Source organism: Acomys minous, assembly GCF_964271855.1.
Source record: "Acomys minous genome assembly, chromosome: 16".
Lineage (NCBI taxonomy): Eukaryota > Metazoa > Chordata > Mammalia > Rodentia > Muridae > Acomys > Acomys minous.
The window spans coordinates 28,070,077-28,092,109 of NC_140498.1; the positions used below are offsets into that span (position 1 = coordinate 28,070,077).

Genomic DNA, 22,033 nt, shown 5'->3' on the forward strand with positions numbered 1-22,033 from the left:
TTTAATACCAATCTTCCTGCTCTTCTGTAACATTTCCAGCTTATCATTTGGCTGGGGCAAAAATCTGTGGTCCTTTTCTGTCTATACTTCAAGCACAGATGCACAGGCAGATTCTAGGGCATGGATAACACAGCCAGAAGAGAAATCCTAGTGGTCCCCTAGTGGCCCAAATGGGTTTGTGCAGTTTGCTAAAGTGCTTATTCTAGTCCATGGAGGTGTGAGATCCATTAAGCAGGAAGTTCATTAAGTAGCTTCCAATTAGCTTGATTTCCCCCTCAGCCCAGGAAGCAGGACAAGCACTCTACACTATCTAGGTTTGCTCTCCAGTGAGTCACAACAGCTCATCCAAGTGTCGGATTGCGTGGTCACGATCTGGAATGTTGCTCTCGCCTTGGAAGCAGGCATTCCGAATGGCAAGGAGTCCGCTCAAGTTGGTCTGGGGAAGAGAGATAAATTTAAAATAAAAGGACGTGGATTTCATGGGAAACCTAATGGCAGGTACAGCACTCAGTTGTGAAGGACTTAAACTGAAGGGAAGCTGTCGTAAGTCCAGGAAATTGCTTTTGGAAGATTTGGGGCTTGCAGGGACTCTTGACTTCGTTTCTCTCCGCGGGCCCATTCTATTTCTTTTCCTCTTTCGTCCTCACAGACCTATCTCTGCTGCTGCCTAAACTAATCTGGACACACCCTCCCGCATCACCGTGGCCTTAATAAACGATGCAGACTCTCGTTTCTTAGAATCATTTATACCTGGCGGGGGCAGGGGGCGGAATATTTAATTTGGCTAAACACAATGACAAGAGTGACTACGATAATGTCAACGACAGTGGCGTTGTTGGTGGATGCTTTCCTTGTCTTGGTTGTCATGGTTATGTCCATAAGGAGCAACCGCATCCGTGTTCATTCCATCCTCACCGTAGTTTATACTCCCGTTTCATAAACGGGGGAAGGTGATGCCCACAAGGCACAAATCAATTGATCACACAACATGTAAGAATTCGTGTTTATTACCAGTGTAGGAATGCCTTAGCCACAGGGTAGATGAACTTGCCAGTGATAACGAGGGCAAGCAGACAAAAGAGCTGAAGGTTCTTCCTTCCATGTCCTTTTATGTGGGCCTGAGGGTGTGGCCCAGATTTAGGGTACCTCTTCCCAACTCAAATGATCCGATCAAGAAATAAATAAATAAATATAAAATCATGACATCTATAAACAGAAATAAATTTGACTTCTTTTAAAAAAAATAAAATATTTATTCATTAAAAAAAAAAAAAAGAAAAAAAAAAAAAAAGAAAAAGAAAATTCCTCCCAGGCACACTTATCCTTTTGAGTTTTAGTTGATGAGGACAAGTTGATAACCAAGATCAGCCATCACAGCACACCAATTATTTAATCTCAACGTAGTCTAATCTTCTGAAGTTCAACACAAGATCAAGTACCACAGAAGACAGGTCCTGTTCCATCCCTACCTGTGTTTCCCTGACTCATTCACAGGGAGGCTTCCAAGAAGTGCACTGCCAGGTACTCTCCAGACAACCCCTGTGTCATCATCATCTACAGGAGCCTGCTCCTTTTCCTCAGTTATCCAGTGAGGGACTCATCAGTAATGTCTGCTGTCAACGCTGTTGCTCTATCTCATTTCTCTTTGCTTCTTATACAGGAGTTTCTTGGTCATTAATATTGTTTCTAAGTACAAGAATTGCCTCACCTTGGAGGCCTTCATGAAGCTCGGGGAAGTTTCTCTAATATTTGATTCCAATTCTGAACTTTAGTCCAATAGATTGCAGGGATTTTTTTTTCCTTCTATGAAATAGCCACTGGTCCACAATCTCTTCCACAGCTGCTTCCTCACTTCATGTCTTTATTGCACATGGTTAATAGTTAAGTCTTTACTATGCAATAGTTTACCTTTTCTATATCATATTAACAATAACTAGAACCACTAGAATGTGCACATTTACAGGGTAAGCCCTATGTCATAAAAACGTCTATCCTCAGAATTTAACACGTATTTTAAAAAGAAAATTTAAATAGGATTTGTAGTAGCCTAGAAAATACAAATTAAAAAGTCATGCCTATATTCTGAAAAATAGCTTTCGATTCCTCAGTATTTGTGTTTGAGGTTTAAAATGCCTATTTTCTGTCTACATGTTTTGGAGACAACAGAGTGCCCTATAATGGACTCAACAATCAATTCCTAACCAAGCCAAGAACAATTTAAAGCAGTAGTCCATAGGAATGTCCCTTTACTGTCCTTTGCTTCCCAGAGCAATTTTATTCTTATTGCACTGCAGCCCCAGTAGGGATCACATGGGGGTTTTTGATAGTGTCCACTGAGATGGTACATACCCTTAATAAAGACAGAGGATTCTGCTGGTCCAGGAAGTTTAAGACTTTAGAAAATGAGTTGAGTCTGACATGCATGATGCACAGTATATACAAGTGTACACTTTGGAGTTAGAGATGATAACTAACTCCAAGACCTTAATGTAGTAACACACCTGTTAGTGAGTTCTTTTTCCTACCTTATGTCAAACAAATCTGAAAAATACTTAACTTGCAGAGTAGTTGACTAGACTACTGACAGTGTCTGTACCTATGATTCCCATGCAATAAATGATCGATATTATGCTGTTCACCAAACCTTAGCTTTTTAAAAGTTCAGTGTTGTAGGACATCCTTTTTATTCTCATTTCTGCCAGGACCCCAAAGGAACCCACGGAGCTTTCAAATAGAAATGTCCATATATATCCTAGTTGACAATTATTCCTTGAAACATCTCCAGACAGCCTCAGTGTCTTGCAGAATAGTCACGGGGATCATATTAATTGCTTCTCAGATGTGCAACTCATTAACGCTGCTTCATGACTTTTAACAGGATATTCAATTTCTCCTGTAGAAGCTGACTCCATCTTTGTGTGACTAACAACCAAAATGATTCATTCAATAGAACTGACAATTTTCCTCACTCTGTTCACCAGTCTAGGATTCTATCTGGCTACTTTTGAGGGGTAGTGAACTGTTTGGTTTTCAGTCCTGATTCTGCCACTTATTAGCATGGCAAAACTAGTTACAAAGTACACACATTAAGTCACCTCTGAGGTGTGGTGTGACTAGAGAGATACTATCATTTCCATTGCAACACTTGTAAAAATGTGCAAAAAGATAGCAGTTCCATTGGCTCTGGGAGTTGTCTATAAATCTGTTCATTGAATACATCAGTAATGTACCATAGGCCAGCCTCAGGCTCAGTGAAGCTGAGGATGCTCTTGAACTTCTGATTTTTCTTCCTCTAATTCCCTAATGTTGGTGTTACATGTTTTTCTCACTGTACCAGGTGTTATGCAGTGTTAGAAGTGTAATGTTGTGCTTCCTGCATGCTAGGCAAGCACTAACTGAGCTATATCTCCACTGCTTTCTTTCTTTTGGTTTGGGATGATTCATGAAGATGTATGGTTAGAAGTGTGTGTTGCTGAAGATGCAATTCCATAAAGACCTTGAATTTCATTTGTTTGTATGCCGACATGAATATATGTACATTTGTGTGTATATTCCCTATTAACTTAAAGAATAAAGAAAACAAGTGGCTACCAAAGGAAGAGATTGACCTGGGCAATTGTAAGATAAATATTCTCATTTGTCCCAAAGAAGGAAATTGTCTCTGTAGGGGAGTTCCGATGATTGATTTGTAGCCAAAATTCTAAATAAATGCTCCAAGATCTCCTAAAGTCATAATCATTTTCTTTTTTTTTCTTTTTTTTTTAGCTACAATATCTAATTTTTTAATAAATTTATTCTTGTTACATCTCAATGGCTATCCCATCCCTTGTATCCTCCCATTCCTCCCTCACTCCCATTTTCATAGTCATTTTCATGTCCTTGATTTCTCTTGGAGGATCCATAGAAAATACTATTTACTGTGTGAGTTATAGGCTTCTAATAGGTCTTGTTGGTCCAATTCTGAGGGAAGTGCATGGAGGAGGGTTTTTACTTCATGCCACATATATAATCATCTGAATGTGTGTGGGTGGACTTCACCAAATGTAGACACACACAGATACAGTCTTCGGAATATATTAAAAATGACTTTTACTATGTGTAGACACTCACGTATATAGCTATTCCAGTTCACACTATTCTAGACCTTAAGCATCTTAAAGAGATCTCGGTCTTGCATGGTCCTCTAAAGATCAGATCCATTGCTGAATTAGCTGTGATTACATAGCTTACTATAGCTTTGTAGATCTCGTGTACTGTTTTCTCCTTGCTCATTGTTTTTGTTTTTTTTCTATTGTTTTTTTTCTTATTATTAAAAATAGTAAATTTCTTTTACCATTAATCTGTTACCTGTGAGTGTGTTTCTTTTTTTTTTTTTCAGTACAGGGATGTCTATAGTCAGCAAAGCCAAGGAAAATCAGGACGAGAATCCAAGAAAAATCTCAGTATTTGACTTTTTCCATCAGAGCTGTGTAGGAATCCTTCTGTGAACCATAGAAATAATAAATGCTGAGCCCATTGGAACATAATCTCAATCAGCAAGATGCCACTGCTTTCCAGATTTCCTCACAGGCCCTGCTAATTCCATGCCAAAACTAGCCGTGGATTTCTTCCTTTTAATCTCCCCTAATGCCTTAGTCAATTATTGTCACTGCTGTGATTCTCCACTTCCCAACTGAATCAGTCAGAGGAGGCTGGGTATCTGCAAGGCACTTATAGTAAGACCACAAATGACCCTACTCCATGTGAAAAGACATAAATAATACAAAAAGAACAAGGGGAACACCTAATGCTTTCTTGGCAACCCCTTCATCTATTGGATTGCTGACTGGATCCAGACCGGGATGAGGGATATGAGGGGTTGGGAAGATATCTCCAGTTGATGTTCAAAGGAGAGCTGGCTGAGGGGAGGAAGAGAGCAGGAGGAGGGTCACCTGGCATTTCCGTGAACCATAGGATGGTGTTGCTTCTCCACTGGCTGTTCATAATTCTACGGTAAGGAGATATTTCTGATTTTTTTCCCCTTTTATCTTAGAGAGAAGGGAGAACATATAGCCTCTTGGTGAGTTTTATATTGCATAGTAAAGGAAAATAGGGGTGGTGTGGCTGGTGTCTACAATGGGGTAGCACCCATGAAACAACGCATTTTCTCTGAGGCCAGGCATGAGAATTTTTGACTCTCTACCTTCAGGCTAGAAAATGTCCAAGCTCAACTTGAAGACGAAGGCAACTTCTACTCTGAAAATGTCAGTCGGATTCTTGACAACTTGCTGGAAGGCTATGACAATCGCCTACGGCCAGGATTTGGAGGTAAGGCACTGTGTTGCTATTAGACTAAATATTTGAACTTTCCTCCCTCTTTTACAACCCGTCTCAAACCCAGAGGAGTCAGAAAGCAGGTATCTACCCGGTAGCAAAGAGGAGGGGTACTAAGATCTCATGTGTGTATTGCTGTCCATTTCTCACTCCCTCCTCAGTCAGTGACCATATGTAAGTTATTTGAAACTCTATAGACCTTGCTGTCCTAAATGGAGGTGTGTGTGTGTGTGTGTGTGTGTGTGTGTGTGTGTGTGTGTGTGTGTGTACATACTTGACTCACAAGGTTATATGACTATAAAAAAAGTTTTTCCATGTGTATGTTTTCCTTAATATTTGTTCTTTGAAAGCTTTCAATGCTAATAAGTTATTATCATCAGCTGTGGAATTAATAAATAGTAGGGTACTCTGATCGTGACATTTTCCAACCCTTTTGAGTCTCTTAGTGTAAATAGAATGAATTTAAAATAAAGTCTTTGATGTAAGTTTTCAAAGTTTGTAAACTGAGGGGCATGCAGTAGAGAGGGGTCGAGTCAGGCAAAGTTTACTTTTCAGGTATGTGCAAACATTTTGTGGGGCTCCCATGCTCTCTTGACAGCAGCCATGTTAAAGAGCCCTGACCTTCTTGGCTTATTTCAGGTGCTGTCACAGAAGTCAAAACAGACATCTATGTGACCAGCTTTGGACCTGTGTCAGATGTGGAAATGGTGAGTACATTGGGTATATTTTTATTCAAGAAGGAGAGCTGTCCCAAGACTAATGATTACAGGCTTTACCATACCATCAGCACACAACATGTCTATTTCTGCTGGGTAGGCATTTACATGAGAACAGATAACAGGTTCTACTTGAATGCATGAAGATGAGCTATTTTTCAATATTATAGGGTCTCTTCCATTTACATACCATACAATGACTGGTCCTACAAAAAGGAGAATTTTTCCTGTTCTAGGAGGTCCTACTACAATTATTTGCATAAGAAATTATTTTAAAAAGCTTCTTGCCATGTAAGACTATATTGATAAATATGGTGCTGATACATGCCTATCAGCTGTTATGCATCATCACCAGTGTATTTATCCAAACAGTGAAGAATTCACTTGGATAGGTTCATGCTTTCCACCTTGTACATTGCGGATGCATCAGTGGGTGTTCTGGAGACTCTGTTCCAGGTACAGATGGCTGTAGGATTCGTAAGAGGGTATTTATGGAAAGTGGCAATGAAAGCCTGAAGTCGTCTTTTTGAACAAAGTGTATCATGATATTCCTTCCAAGTTTTCAGGTAGTATTTTTCTTCCAAAACTAAAATATAAGCACCGAGACAGAAACTGTCATAAATGTCTCTTAAAAGGTATGCCATTAGCTTATCTTGGGAAACTGTAAATTTGTATAAACAGTTGCTGGTGACATCTTTTCTACTTTAGATTTGACATGAAAACATGGAAAAGGTAAAGAAAAGATGGATAAAAAGTAAAATTAGGGGGAGCCAAAAAGATAATAAAAAGGAAGATGGAGAAAGAGGGACTGAGTGAGAGGAAGGAAGGAAAGCAGGAAGATTCAGAAGAGGGGCAGAGAGTGAGGAAGAGGCTCTATTGAGAAATAACCGTAAGACTAAAAAAAAAAAAAAAAAAAAAAAAAAAGGAAAGCCAATACAACTCAGGATGCTTGTTATTTTAGGATTATTTTTTATTCAAGTTTTTCTTTATTTCAAAAATAAACACTTTGTGCAGCAATGCTTGAGTTGAGGTTTACTTTGCTTTTACTTTATATATGTGTCTCTTAGAGTACTTGTATAAAAGAATCCTAATATTGAATGGTTTATGATTATATATATATATATATATATATATATATATATATATATATATATATATACACAGTATTGAAATACTTTAAAATTTTAATCACTATTTATAGAAATAAGTATCATAAAGTAGGCAAAAATTATTGGCTATACTTCAGCATAGTAGTAAAGCATTGGTCATTAACTTCTGTGATGGCCTTATAATTATCTTTTTAAAATTAACATTATCCTGTAAAGCCATGGTTTAAAAAAAATCAAAGCTGTGGTACTTACATTCAATATTTTATTTCCTATATAGAATAATCATGGTAATGTTTTCTTGTATGTCCTCTGACAACAACATCAGAATTCCATGGTACGCAGTATTATTCTGCTAACCAGTGAAGGTTTGTATTGCTTGCATGAAGGTGTTGTCCTCTGAACCTACTGTGAAGGTGAGGGAAATATCAGTTAGAATGTCTAGACTAGCTTAAGGTAGGATGTCAAGCAGGAAGCCTGATCTATGAACATTTCCACAGCAGGAAAGTTGGCCAACTAGATAGTCATAGAAGAAGAATGTTGAGCATATTGAGGCAGGAGAAAGAGTTAGGCCCAATGTATCTATGCTTTAAAATATTACAAACACTTGTGAGTTTGAGAAAAACAGAGTTGCCCAAATCACTATTTAGGACTGAAAGTCATTTACTAATTATAATAAAATATCATTGAGTCTAAGATTATAATTAATTAGCAAATTATTCAGCTTCATTAAGAAGTTGTTGGTGTGGAATTTTCTTTCTTGATTAAATTTAGAATCAGTCATGAATAATGAATAAGCCATTTCACAAGACATTTCCTACCTTATGTGACTATTTGGTTTTTCTCTTAGGAGTATACAATGGATGTTTTCTTCCGCCAGACTTGGACTGATGAGAGATTAAAGTTTAGGGGTCCTGCTGAGATTCTGAGCTTAAATAACCTGATGGTCAGTAAGATCTGGACTCCTGACACATTTTTCCGGAATGGAAAAAAGTCAATTGCTCACAATATGACCACCCCTAACAAGCTCTTCCGGTTAATGCAGAATGGAACCATCCTGTACACCATGAGGTGAGTTGCTCATCCTGCTTCTGCTGCCCAGAATCTGGGTCCACCATGGTAACTGGAAGTATGTATTTCCATGTCTCCAGGCTTACCATCAATGCCGATTGTCCCATGAGGCTGGTTAACTTCCCTATGGATGGACATGCTTGTCCACTCAAGTTTGGGAGCTGTAAGTTACACCAAGTTTCTAGAAGTCAAATTAGGCATTAGAAATATGTACTTATTTGTTTCTACTGGATACTGGGGAACTGAAAGAAAATAACACTAAGAAACTCTCAGTGTGATTTCAGTAATATGCTTTTTGCCAATATTAATAATTTAGTTAATGATACTTTAAGTAACAAAATATGCATTTCTTTTTTAATAGATAAGACAGGCAATGCTTGTTTTGAAGTAAAGAAAGCTAATGAGTTATATTTACTGCTTTGTGTGATTTGTTTCAAAAATAAAGATGCTTATCCTAAAAGTGAAATCATATATACATGGAAAAAAGGACCACTTTATTCAGTAGAAGTCCCAGAAGAATCTTCTAGCCTTCTCCAGTATGATTTGATTGGGCAAACAGTTTCTAGTGAGACTATTAAATCTAACACAGGTAAGAAAAAAAATTTTAATATCATATAATACGGCTCTAGTACACATTTTCAAAATATCTAGTATTTTATTTCATTAATATTAGATATCATAGGCTAATTTCCTATTTTGAAGTGATGTCTTCAAAATTTATTTGAAACTGGGTAAATAGTAATATTTGTGCAATCTTGGAATGAATAATTCTATAGCTATGTGGAAAAAAGTGTCTTCAAAACCAATATACTGATATATCACTTCACATCAGATTGTGTAATATTCTTATATATTCTCAAACAATGTCTTTGCTTGTTTTCTTCCAGACCATGCTAACTTAAAATTTTGCATGTTTTATATTCACTGGATTTATTTCCTCACTGCCAAGTACAGCCCTACTAATGAGTATTTCTTCCAACAGGTGAATATGTAATCATGACTGTCTATTTCCACTTGCAAAGGAAGATGGGCTACTTCATGATCCAGATATACACCCCGTGCATTATGACAGTCATCCTTTCTCAGGTGTCTTTCTGGATTAATAAGGAGTCGGTCCCAGCAAGAACCGTGTTTGGTATGCCTCACACTTTGTGTTATATTTCCATTCTGTTTCCACGTCTCAGTGCTTGGGTTTTGCTGTGAAGACTGACAAGCATGTGTTGTCTCAACACACAGAAGAAACAGAGTCATGTGTCACATCAACTGACTCTCATCTTTTAGCAAGTTGTGTGGTAAACCGACAAAAAAAAATATTGTCCCTTCAAGAACTCTAGCTCTTTCCTAGGACTTAAGTGTCTTAGTTAGCAGTGTTCAACGAAAAGAAAAAGCAAACATGATGTGTGCATATGAGGAAACAACAGACTAACATAGTAATCCACTCATATGAATTATATCTCACTTTCATTGGGCTGAATAAAATGAAGTCGCCACTTCGATGACCCCAAAGTAGATAAATGGTGACAATTTCCTACAATTTAGCCAAATGTTTACTCCCATTTGCTTAATGTAACATCACTACTTGATGGAGAAAAATGAAGTCAAAAGAACAAGACTGGCAACCAAATATTATGAAAAGCAAAATTCACTCTTTCCTGTATTTTTCAATCATAAATTTAATAGTCTATATGATTTTTACACTAGGAAGGATCTACTTATCAGATAAGCAGAAATAAAAATCTTCATATGGGAACCTCAACATTGCATATCTACAACTTACATAATTTCTCTTTCCCAATTCAAGCAGAAAAACTTATGTCAGAATTCCTTTTTTTCCATTGGTAAATACCTTATTTTTTAAAGTACTTTTAAATTGAGTAATCTAATTGTATACTAACTTACTTTTTCTTCTTTATAATGAAATATTCTCTCAGCTACTGAAATCAAAGATGCTAGATTTAAAAAAATTCAAATCACAATAATTTGTTACATTTTTCTCAAGCAGGAAGCAAGCAGAACTAACTTTCCATGATTAGCATTTTGCTATAGTTAATTCAGTTAAACAATTAGGTTGGGATTATGTCTCAATAGTAATACTTGTGCATTCCAGTAACTAAAGTCACTAGGGGAAGGCTGAATGATTGAGTCCCCACACTAACCTCTTATTGGATCCAGTTACAAGACTCTTGATGCTAAATACTGCCTTTCTCCTTCCTTTTCATTTCAGGAATCACTACCGTTTTAACCATGACTACCTTAAGCATCAGCGCCCGGCACTCCCTACCCAAAGTGTCATACGCAACTGCCATGGATTGGTTCATAGCTGTGTGTTTTGCTTTTGTCTTTTCCGCCCTCATTGAGTTTGCAGCTGTCAACTACTTCACCAATCTCCAGTCACAGAAGGCTGAGAGGCGGGCGCAGACTGCAGCCCCACCCCCTGTGGCAACATCAAAAGCAACTGAGCCACTGGAGGCTGAGATTGTTGTGGTAACGGTTTAGTCTTCTACTTTTAGCCAGCAGATAGAGAAAGCAAGCTCGGTCAGTAGCAACATACAAATGAGCTGTACTAAACTGTAGTTGTTGAGCATAAATTATATAACTAGAGTTGCCAGGCCAACTTTGCTTCCCGCTTCACAGGGTGAAGCTAAGGAAAGCCTTCATTTATCTTTGCTCTAAAGTTTTGCTATGCTTTCATCATCCTTACTTGTACTGGCAGACTCTAGGCTCTCAAAGGAGACTAGAAAATTCTACGTGGCGCTTAGAAGTTTCCTTTGAACAGGCTCCCTTATAGCAACTAGGAAGAATAATTTTTTTTAAAGTCCTAATGAGTCTTCTAGGGTCTGAAGGAAAAGAAACAACTCCTGCTGTATGGACTTTTTTTTTTTTTGGAAGCAAAAAACAAACAAACAAACAAACAAACAAACAAAAAACAAAAGAAACCCATGGCCTGCTTTATTTCATAAGAGTAGGAAGTGAATAGTGACTACAGGTTCTATGAGTGCAGGATGACCCACATATTCCATTTCCACTAAACATGATAGAATTTATGTAACTGTATTCAATGCATGCATCATAGTGAGCTCATATTCAAAGGATTATTATTATTGAGACATGCTTATAAGTTTCCTTTTAACTTGCAATATACAAGCCCTTGTCTCAAGGTTTATTGGAATCAGAAATAAATAATATAATTTATATTTAAGGAGTCATAAGCATACTCGTGAATTTCATTCTCATTTTTGAACAAATTCTTACATATTTTTAGAAATAGATTATAAACTTGATTGATATGTATACATTTTTATATTAATACAAACTCCAAATGAGTAGCCCTTGACTATGAGGGAACATTTATTCTGTAAACTTGAATAATTTAGTGATTTAAAACTTCAAATGATCAATAATTGTTTAAGTCTAGTGAATACTTTATTCACTATTTTATTCACTATTCATATGTAGTTTTCACTCTATTTTTTTCAGTATATGTGCTGCTGAAGCAAGCACTGTATGTAGTTTTCTAACCCAAACCACACATTAAACCAGGAACCCTTAGTTTGACTATATGATGAAAACCATAAAGCAATGTATCTTTTAGTTCCAGAAGTTTGTGGCATTTATTGGATAAAAAGATCACAATTTGTATTAACCCCTTTGTGTTTGATAAATTAAGGGATTTTGTTTGTTCTAAAGAATTGGCATTTCTCTTGGAGTAATACGAATGCCATTACCATACTGAGTGAAAATATGTAAAAGTTTTTTATTCCTAGTATTACTCTACTTTGGGAAAAAGGGTAAAGGAAAGAAAAGAATTTAAGAAAAGAATAAAAGGAAGAAATGGCATCTATTGATCCCTTCTAAATGTCCTGCTTTTACAAATAGCAAAATTCCGTCTCAGGGCTGTAGCTGAGTAGGCGTCTTAAATGTCACGGTGTTCTCCAGAAATATGACCTGGTGGAAAAATCAGGAATTGATTCTAGAATTTCTGTTGTTCTACAATAATACAGGCTATTCTATTCTATATTACTAATCTCTCTCTATCAAAGTCTGAAGAAAACAAGTGTACTTGAGCCTGTACTACAGGATGAAACACATTTGGAATGTAGATGACATTATTCTCCAAAATGTTCTTTTGACCTATTAACACTTTCTGTATATAAGTATATATAGAGAGGCCCCACACACACCCCCTCCAAAAAAAAGAAACAAGAAAAAGAAAATATTTATAACACAAATATATGCTGTAGGCTTGAAACTCACTTTTTCCCCCAAGGCTAGTTCAATTCAAATATTTTTTAAATGTTTTATACTTGTGAAAAAAACAAATTGTGCTGTAAATTATCTGTGTGCATACACATATATAATTTATGTTGTTCAATATAATCCATTAAGAGGTAGAAGGCAAGACCCCAAGTGCTCATGTATAGACTATCCCCCATGATGCTGAAACAGGGATATGATGAGCAGGTCCTGTAGGAAACTGCATTAAAAAAAAATATTTAAACCCCTCAGAGCATAGTCTATTGCATGTTCCATTTATCCTTATGAAAAATTCTACTATCATGAAACTTTCTCTACTTAATATAATTGAGAACAAGTAGGCTATTTTTGTTTAGTTCTGAAAGATTAAACTGCAAAAAAACAAAAAAACAAAACAAAACAACAACAACAAAAACTAACTAAACCGAAAATAAAAAAAACCTAAAGGTATCAAAATAAATACATGTGACTATATAGGACATTTATATTTCATTTGCTCATGGGAAAACATCTGCTTCTAAAGCAAGTTGCTTTACAGAATGGCACGGAGCAAACATAAATTGCACATTGGCTGTTTATGTTGTACAATGCAATATTATGATTGCAAGGTCATTTTATTTTTTCCCCAAATACCATGACATTTAAAAACGCCTATTCAGATGTAATCAAAGCATTATTTTTAAAAAGTTCCGCCACTGAAATCATGAGGGTGAAGTACATTAATTTGCTAGTTTTTCCTGTTACTTTAAAGGTCTAAGCCCTCTTTGCCCTGTTGCTGAGGGTGAACATGCTCTCCACCCACCACTGTTCCCTTCACTAGCACTTTTCCTAATAGGGCACACGCTTCTTACAAGAGGTGTGATAGTTTTGTGAATACGCATGTAAAATCTGCACATAAAATTGGCTAAAACTTGATTAGCCAGAACAAACAGTAACAATACACTCATTACTTGTTGCTCACTGTTTGCTTCTTTTTACTTCTGGCACCGTTTGTTGAGGGGTAGGTAGGATAAATTATTCAGACTGCACATATATGTAAAGTTTCTTATGTAGACTACCTTAGCCCATCAGGGAGCTTCTTGTGCAGCGATAAGAGAAATGCCACTGGGAGAGATGAGCTCGTGAGTGACTGTGGTAAAAGCTGTAGCTAAAGATACTGTGTAGCGTGAAAATGTCCACATGAGAGTGTCTAACTCATTTTGGAGGAGTCTAGAAGAAAGGTTTCAAAGCCGAGAAGAGAAATACGACCTCGGCTTGACGAGAAGCCCAAAGCTAATTGCTAGGAACTCAGGCGTAGACAGGAAAACTGAACTGCCCTGCCTTCCTTTTCAAGGTGAAGGTATATGCCACGCCTTGAACACGCTGTAGTCAACTCTGCACAGAGATGTGAAAGGATAGGATGCTAGAAGTTACCTCTCCTCTTCCAACATTGCCTCAGGTTTCTAAAACTAAGGGCCGATTTACGACTATGGAGCTGAGAGCTGTGGACGCCCCTTCCCTGTGATTGCTCCATCATACGAATTATGGGGAGACAGGCGTAGCCTAGGTGATGTGTAATTTGTTAGACTTTATATAGTCTATAAAGTCCCCAGCTGGATCTCCCAGTCTGTCCCCTCCAAAACTCCGTCTGTGTCCTTAGCACCAGGGATGGCCCGGATGGATGCCAACAAGCCATTTCTCGAAGGACATCCTAGAGTCCTCTATGCTCTCAATAATACTTGCTCCAACATACATTGCTTTAAAAAAAAATAGCACAGTTCTAATTTCACCTCAATATTAACATGATGTTTGTAATACTGCTTAAAAATACTGTATTTTGCTTTTTTTAATTCTTGTCTTATTTTAGTGCATACAATAACTAGTTCCATAAATATTTTTTTTATGCATTTAATAGTGAGCCTTCTTTAGAATAGCTGTGCTAAGAGATTATATGTTTGGGGTCTTGAGAGATGGCTCATTGGTTAACAGTACCAGGTGCTTTTTCTGAGGGCCCAGGTTCAGTTCCTACCACTGACATGGTGACTGGGAATAATCTATAACTCCAGTTCCAGGGGATTTGATATTCTCTTCTGACCGCCTAAATTACCAGGCATAGCTTACACATGGTCCACAGACATGCAGGCAGACCACTCAATATAATTTTTTAAGTAACTAAAATCATTTTAAAGAGATTATATACTTAGCCACTTTATTTCAAATACTAGGAGAATATAAAGTATTTCCTTAGTGCTTTATACTCACGTCAAATAATTGATTATCATGTGGTCTAATTTAACTCAAGGTACCTTTGCAATATAATGTTACTTAAAACAAAGAGGTGCTCTAAAAATACCCAGAGCAGGATGGCACTCAGCAGCAGGGGAGCCCTGGAAAATTTCAAAACCACAGGTGTTCCACTCAAAACACTGACAGCCCCAAGCTGAGCCCTCATCTGGACTCTGACAAAAGCCTATTTTACCATCAAGCTAAGCTGCTGGGCTTACAATAGAGCAGGTGGGGTCTGATGCAAACCTGTAGCTTAAAGGGTTTGCAAAATTGGCTTTCTTTCCATTTCAGAAACCTAATTTTTTTTTTCCCTCTAAATTGGCACCTAGTATCCTCTGGCTGCCAATTCTTAACTATCCAGTAGCTGCTTGTCCGGTGTACCGCACTAAATACAGAGCTCCTGCATTTGCTTTAGGATATTGCATTTGCTGCTGTTGGAAGCCCCCACCCATGCCTCATCCTTTACTCCGCTGCCCAGTCAGCCCAGGGTAGGGAAACAAACTGGATTTTAAACACAGCTTTTCTCAAGCTATTCTCCCAGTGGGCATTTGGCAATGTCTGCATGTTGTTACAAACCGGGGCGGGGATGTTATTGGTTCCTTGTAAAAAGAAGTCTTGAACATCGGCCTATATTATGGAGGACAGTCTTCATCTAGAAAAAAAAAAACCCTTCCAATCTAAAACACTAATACAGTAGAGCCTGAAGCACTAAGAAGTGCTGTGGGGCGGGAGAGGGGGGGTGGGGGGGATGCTCAGGATAAGAACTGCTAAGAGCAGGGTCTCTGGAACCTCAATTGAATCCAAGCCTCTATACACATAGGCCTAAGTGTGCTTCCTTACTCCATTTCAATCTTTCATGTCTAAAATGAGCATAATATGACATTAAAGATGTTTTCAGGGAGTAAGTAAAATTACTCATGTAAATTTCTTCATAGTGCTTGTTAACTCCTGGAAAAATACTGGAAAAATATTTACATTTTCATTCATCTGTTGATTAAGCATACATTTTTAAAAAATATACTCTGTCTAGGCACTCGTGCTCGAACGTAATGTGCCTTCTATCATGAAGAAGATATCGTAGTCTGAAAGAAGATAAGACTAAGTAGAAGTAGTGAGGTCTAGAAGAGATAAAATGGCGTAAGCTACAGGAGTTCTAGAGAGTCGGGGAAGTGGTGTCATTGGTGACAGTAGATGACACATGAGTGCTCTGTCAACACGTTTGAAGGAGTAGTATCAGGGGAGCATAATTCTTAAAGAATAAATTCAGTTCAAGAAAATGCTAAGCATGGGAAGCCGACACACACTGCAGATGATTGGAAAGACGCTTATAACTAAAATTTGTGAAGTGAATATTGGTAAGTATATGCAGCATACATTTTGCTCAAATGCTTATAAAAATGGGGAAGTATGCACAATGTCAGGTGTAATTATCCCCAACATTAAAGATAAGAACTGAGGATAAGACAGAGTTCAGAGCCTCTGATGTTGAAGGCACATCTAAGCCGCATCATAAGTAAGTAACAGATATGGGGTTGTAACATGGGGGCGTCAGACTCTTATCTCCCAGTGAAAGCCCCACAGAGATTATTTGGTGCAGACACAATGAAAGAGATGCTTAGTTTCAGGATAATACTATTTTATACTATTTCTGAATCATAGCTCTTATCTCTGGCCTGAAGTCACTTGGTAATCCTCATTGAGTCTTTTTGACAATATGAGTATGCCAAGATATTCAGAAATACCTTTTTCTTCTCCAAAGCACTAAAGAAGATGGGGAAAATAATAATATCTTATAATCTCATGATGTATTTTATTTATAGTCATATGGTTCAATCTCAATGAATAAGACCAATCTGACCTTCTTCTGCCTGAAATAGAAAGAAAGACAAGTTTCGGGCAGGTAGGATGCAATGTGCAGAGGGAAGATGAGTCTGGAAGGAAAGCCTCCGAGGGTTTGCCCTTTTCTACTCCATCATGGTTCTTGGAATTTTACTAGGGCAAAGGGTTCTTGTTTCCCATGCATAGGAAAGGAGGATGACACTCTTATTTTGGAAAATGGAACAGTGACCCTTTATGCTTTCGGGTGGATACTAATTTACCAACATTTTAATGAGTAAAATTAAATTGAATAATGAATTTACAGTCTGAGAAATAGGGTAGAAAACACCTAGGAAACAGGGCCTATTTTATCATTTAAGATATTAGTGTGTGGTATGTTAAGACTAAAATATTGTCACTCTGGTGCAAACCACAGGGTCTAGTCACCATGGAGATTTACGTCTTAGCTGTCACTTAGTTTTAGTAGATAATGTCACTCTTTCATGGCCAGAATCAGAAAAGTAGGACTTTGTCTCTTTTAGATTCTGTTCTCCTGCAAGACCTGTGAGTTATTTAATTCTGTAAAAATGCCAAGCATAGCACCAGGCCAACACATAAGGCAAACGTCATATTAAATTCACCATGATTTTGGAAAGTCAGCCTTGTCCTTTACTTGTAGGAAGAGGCATATTTTTGTCATGGTTCCTAAAAGTGCAATGGGTTCCAATTCTTTAAGATGACAACTGATATTTAAATAGCCAGAAATGTCTATGGTGGATCAAACAAGGAAGTTCAGGAAAAAAAAAGAAAAAAAAAAACAACAACAACAAAAACAAAAACAAAAGAAAAATCCAAACAAAATAAAAAGACTCTTTGAGTTCATATTCCTGCAGTCCAAATGTCACCACACCAGCAGGCCACTGTGGTCATGTGGCTCAGCCTGCACAGGAGAGGTGGCTTTCTCATCCTGTGGCTGCAGGGTGGCTGGCTTTAGCCTCAGGAGTCTGCCCACATGGAACATAGCATGCCATGCTGCAGAGTAGTGATTTTTCTGCCAGAGAAGAAACAAGGCCATGCTACAAGCTCAAAAGGGGGAATGTAGAGCAAGTATTTGAATATAAGACATCAGTGAAAACAACTTGGCCCCAAGGAAAGTGAATGCTCTAATGTGTAGACAGGAAACAAGAAAAAGGTGCTGAAACTCCAGCTACATTGAAGGATTCTAGATGAGGGAGAGTTAAAGTCTCTGAACTGGGCTCAATAGTTTAGAGCAGAGACAAAAAAAATGTGCTGGATTGACACAAACCTTCAATTGGAGCCCTAGGCTTTGCTAGAAAGTGGCCATAGAAAATATGTTTCCGTTCCTTTAACTCCCACTTTCACAAATGTTAATTAATGCACTTACAATCTCCTTTTAAGATTGATATGTCCTATGATTTTAGTACAACAGAGACTTGGTAATAGAAAAGAACAAGAGGCAGCTCTCAAGGTGGTGGATGAATCATGTGGAGTGATTTCAGAGAAAGAGAAACCAGTGTTCATTGGGGGAAGGTAAAGGCTCTACATGTCTAGCTACTGTGTGTAAAGGCAGATACATTACAAAGCACAAACATTCTCCCACTCAATTTAAAGTTTTTACCACTAGTCACTGGCATTTGATAGACATTGATTTGATGGACATTGGCTAATTTCTTCTTCTTCTTCTTCTTCTTCTTCTTCTTCTTCTTCTTCTTCTTCTTCTTCTTCTTCTTCTTCTTCTTCTTCTTCTTCTTTTCCCTTAAAGTCCATCTGGTTCAAACTCCTAAGTGTGAGAAGAGTTAGGCTAGAACTCTTTCTGGAAAACTGCTATCAATGGACAAACTTGGATTTTCTTGTAGTAATTGTCCACATGTTTTAAAATGAAATGCAACCCCCCCCTTACACACACACACACACACATACACACACACACACACACACACACACACACACACACAGACAGGAGAGAGAGAGATAGACAGAGACAGAGAGACAGAGAGATAGACAGAGATATACAGAGACAGGATCAGGGAAAGAACAGAGACAGAAGAGAGACAGAGAAAGAGAGACATACTTGATTATGTACATTCTTTGGCTTGGAGGCTTAAGTATAATTTTGTAACTTGGATCAACTTTTCCTAATAGTATATTTTTCTATCTAATTGCCCAAATATACTTAATGTTAGGCATCTACTGTCTATATATTGAATTTTAGGATGTCAGATTGGGGAAGGCTTCCTGTTTTTCAAATGAGGCTGTGGGTATATGGTGCAGTGGCAGAATACTTGTCTGAAACACATGAGATCTTGGTTATAATTCCCAGACAGCACAAAAAATGGAAATATGGCCATCTTCACTGTTTGTTTGCGGGCAGGATGAATTGCTTGCAGGTAGAGACATATTCACAATGCACAAAGTCATTAATTTAAACTCTAACACCACATACACACACAGACACACAGAGGGAGGGAGGGAGAGAGAGAGAGAGAGAGAGAGAGAGAGAGAGAGAGAGAGAGAGAGAGAGAGAGGGAGAACTCTGCAGTAACTCCTGGGAAAATGATGCTATTACATACTAATATGAATTCATTGGTGTTTCACCACACATGAATAGTTAATAAATATGTATCAGTGGTAAAAGGCATGCCTGTCTAGACAGGGGATCTCCAGTATTTTGCCGTGTTGATGACCTTTACCTTTCTTCCTCAGCATTCTGACTCCAAGTACCATCTGAAAAAGAGGATCAGCTCTCTGACTTTGCCAATTGTTCCGTCTTCTGAGGCCAGCAAAGTCCTCAGTAGAACACCCATCTTACCATCAACACCTGTCACTCCCCCACTGATCTTACCAGCTGTTGGGGGCACCAGCAAAATAGATCAATATTCTCGGATTCTCTTCCCTGTAGCATTTGCAGGATTCAACCTTGTATACTGGATAGTTTACCTTTCCAAAGACACAATGGAAGTGAGCAGCACTGTAGAATAGTGTGCAGCCAGGGCAACCTGGACACTAGATTTCCTTGGTTTTCTCACTGCGAGGACACAAATTATTGAGATTTGTACAGATGTTCTCATTTCAGATATGAAGTGAAAATAGAATATCTGTGTTTCATAATGTGGAATAAGTCTGTATGTGCCCAAAACAATGATGCCATTCAAAACTGAAATTAGATGGGTACTGAAAATATGACCTTTCTATACAGTAAAATAAGTAACAACACTAACAAATCTATGTGGATAAAGTAGATTCAAAATGAGTTTGCCAACCTTTTTCCTCATTGCTCAATATGTTTGTCACTGTAAATAACATTTTCCACAAGGCAGATGAACTCAGACACACTGACACTTCTAAAGCTCGCCTTAAAGTTGTTTATTTTGGCTTAGTTTCTAGTCTAAGTAGTTATTGGTATGTTTGTACAGCATGCTGGAAGCTTCTATGATTTTACAAGAACTTTCAGTGGCATTGGACCGCTAAAATTGTGCTTACACATTTCTTTTTAACCTTGCTGTGTTCTTTTACCTCAATAAAATGTGGTATTATATACATATAAATAATACATAGTTTATAAATTATGTATGTCTATGTACATGGCTTTAGTTATGCTGAAACACTGTTGCTATTTCCCACTAAATTCTCCTTTAAAAAGATGATGCTTGCCATAACACCAGAAAGTTGTAGGAAGGTCACTCTGTGTACTATGACTGTATAGTCCGATTATGCTTACTACTCATATGTTCCACTTTCCTAAGTATAATACTAAATAAAACCATAACAAGCTTGCATCTCTGGTCCTGATTCATAAAGATAGAGAGACAAGTTGTCTTAGGCATTGAGACATGAACTGGCTTCCTCTTCCCCAGTGTTACTAACAGCCATTCTGAGACACAGGAGGTGGTGAGACAGCAAGCTCAGTCAGCAGCTCAAAAGACTTGAGTCATAGTCAAACAATCAATCACTCCTTCCTTTTGCCTCTCCATCATCAGTGAAATCTGGATGGCATTTCTCTTCCCCCTTATCCCAATCTGATAATTCCTCTATGCTTATCTCACATAAAATTACTCTAAGGAAAGAGGATCCAGTCATAAGAGAAGCCATGACGCACTGCTTTTTCAAATGAACCCAGCCTCAGAACCTATCACCCCATCAGGAAATACTTTGGTATAAATAATCTGTGAAAATTCCCACATAGTACAGATAAACACTCTCCATTTCGTCCAAAATATCTTCCTGCTAAAGATGACAGATCACTCCTCAACTGAGTTTTATTTCTTAACCAAGTGTCTTTAAATTATAGAGTATTTTCACTTATAGAATAGGATAGCTGGAGGATATCCTTCTAAATATATTTTGTATATTGAAAAAAAGTATTTCTTTACTCTCTGTTAAAGAGATGGTATAATTATACAGGAATTCTTTCCACTTTAGGGAGTATATTAAGTAATTAAAAGCCATGTAGGTTGCCATCTTTGTCTAAGCTAGACAATACTGTCTTTATTTCAATTCTATCAAACATAATCTGTTTTTTTTTCTCAATTTAAAGATGAAGAAACCAAGGAATCTTGGGAAGAGCCCCAATTGGTTATTCAATAACATAAGGTCAGCTGTTAAATCATATACACAAAAGTAATAATATATGGACTAAGAAGATTACAGTTTTATATTTATGAAATGTATGTTACATATATATGTAGCAATAATTTTAAAAAGCTGATGCCAAGAATTTTAAAGAGAGTAAGGAAGGATGTAGGGAGGAAGATTGGAAAGAGAAAAGGAAAGGGTGTATTCACCCCAACCCCCAAACATATATACTAATTTTGAAAAATATACATTTACATAAAGAAACCAGGGCTGGAGAGATGGCTTAGAGGTTCAAGGCACTGACTTCTCTTCCAGAGGTCCTGAGTTCAATTCCCAGTAATTACATGGTGGTTCACAACCATCTATAATGTGATCTGATGCCCTCTTCTGGCCTGCAGGTGTACATTCAGACAGAGCACTGTATACATAATAATAAAGATATAAATCTAAAAGAAAGAAGGAAGGGAGGGAGGGAAGAAGGAAGAAAGAAGGAAAGAAGGAAAAAAGGAAGGAAGGAAGGAAGGAAGGAAGGAAGGAACCAAGGCACTCACAACATGGAAAAAATGTTTAAAATCAAAGCCCGTTAATGTGCTACAGCTGGGAGTCAGACCTCATTGTTGTCGTGTCATGGCTCATTCAATAACCTTAATCCCACCTGTCCCTACCTATTAGACTATGACTCTTCTTCCTCTCTCTCCAGTGCTCTCTCATACTGTATCGCATTTCCTATAATTGTTTACCTGGAATTTGACATCCTCCGCATCACCCATCATCTTCATTCTGAATCTTAACCCAGTGCACGTTACTCTCATAAATAAAAACATGTGAGGCCTAAGGTTCCTGCCTCATAACAGGCTATTGAATAAAACAACTCCATTGAATTACAAAACTCCTGAC

At 37.6% G+C, this 22,033-nt stretch overlaps 1 protein-coding gene across 1 annotated transcript; it reads left to right on the top strand.

Moving 5' to 3' along the window:
* Window positions 1–424: 424 nt before the first annotated feature.
* Window positions 425–20,334, top strand: GABRA6 (gamma-aminobutyric acid type A receptor subunit alpha6). Its single transcript, XM_084764168.1, has 10 exons — window positions 425–498; window positions 4,379–4,992; window positions 5,189–5,307; window positions 5,953–6,020; window positions 7,986–8,206; window positions 8,287–8,369; window positions 8,652–8,795; window positions 9,189–9,341; window positions 10,431–10,690; window positions 19,268–20,334. The coding sequence occupies exons 2-10, from the start codon at window positions 4,880–4,882 to the stop codon at window positions 19,541–19,543; spliced, it is 1,437 nt and encodes a 478-aa protein (XP_084620294.1). The 5' UTR covers window positions 425–498; window positions 4,379–4,879; the 3' UTR covers window positions 19,544–20,334.
* The last annotated feature ends 1,699 nt before the right edge of the window (window positions 20,335–22,033 follow it).

Coding starts and splice junctions, on each gene's coding strand:
- GABRA6 (XM_084764168.1), top strand. CDS start 4,880: ATGTTCAAAGGAGAGCTGGCTGAGGGGAGGAAGAGAGCAGGAGGAGGG. Junction 5,308..5,952: donor CCTACGGCCAGGATTTGGAG/GTAAGGCACTGT, acceptor GGCTTATTTCAG/GTGCTGTCACAGAAGTCAAA. Junction 8,370..8,651: donor TCCACTCAAGTTTGGGAGCT/GTAAGTTACACC, acceptor TCAAAAATAAAG/ATGCTTATCCTAAAAGTGAA.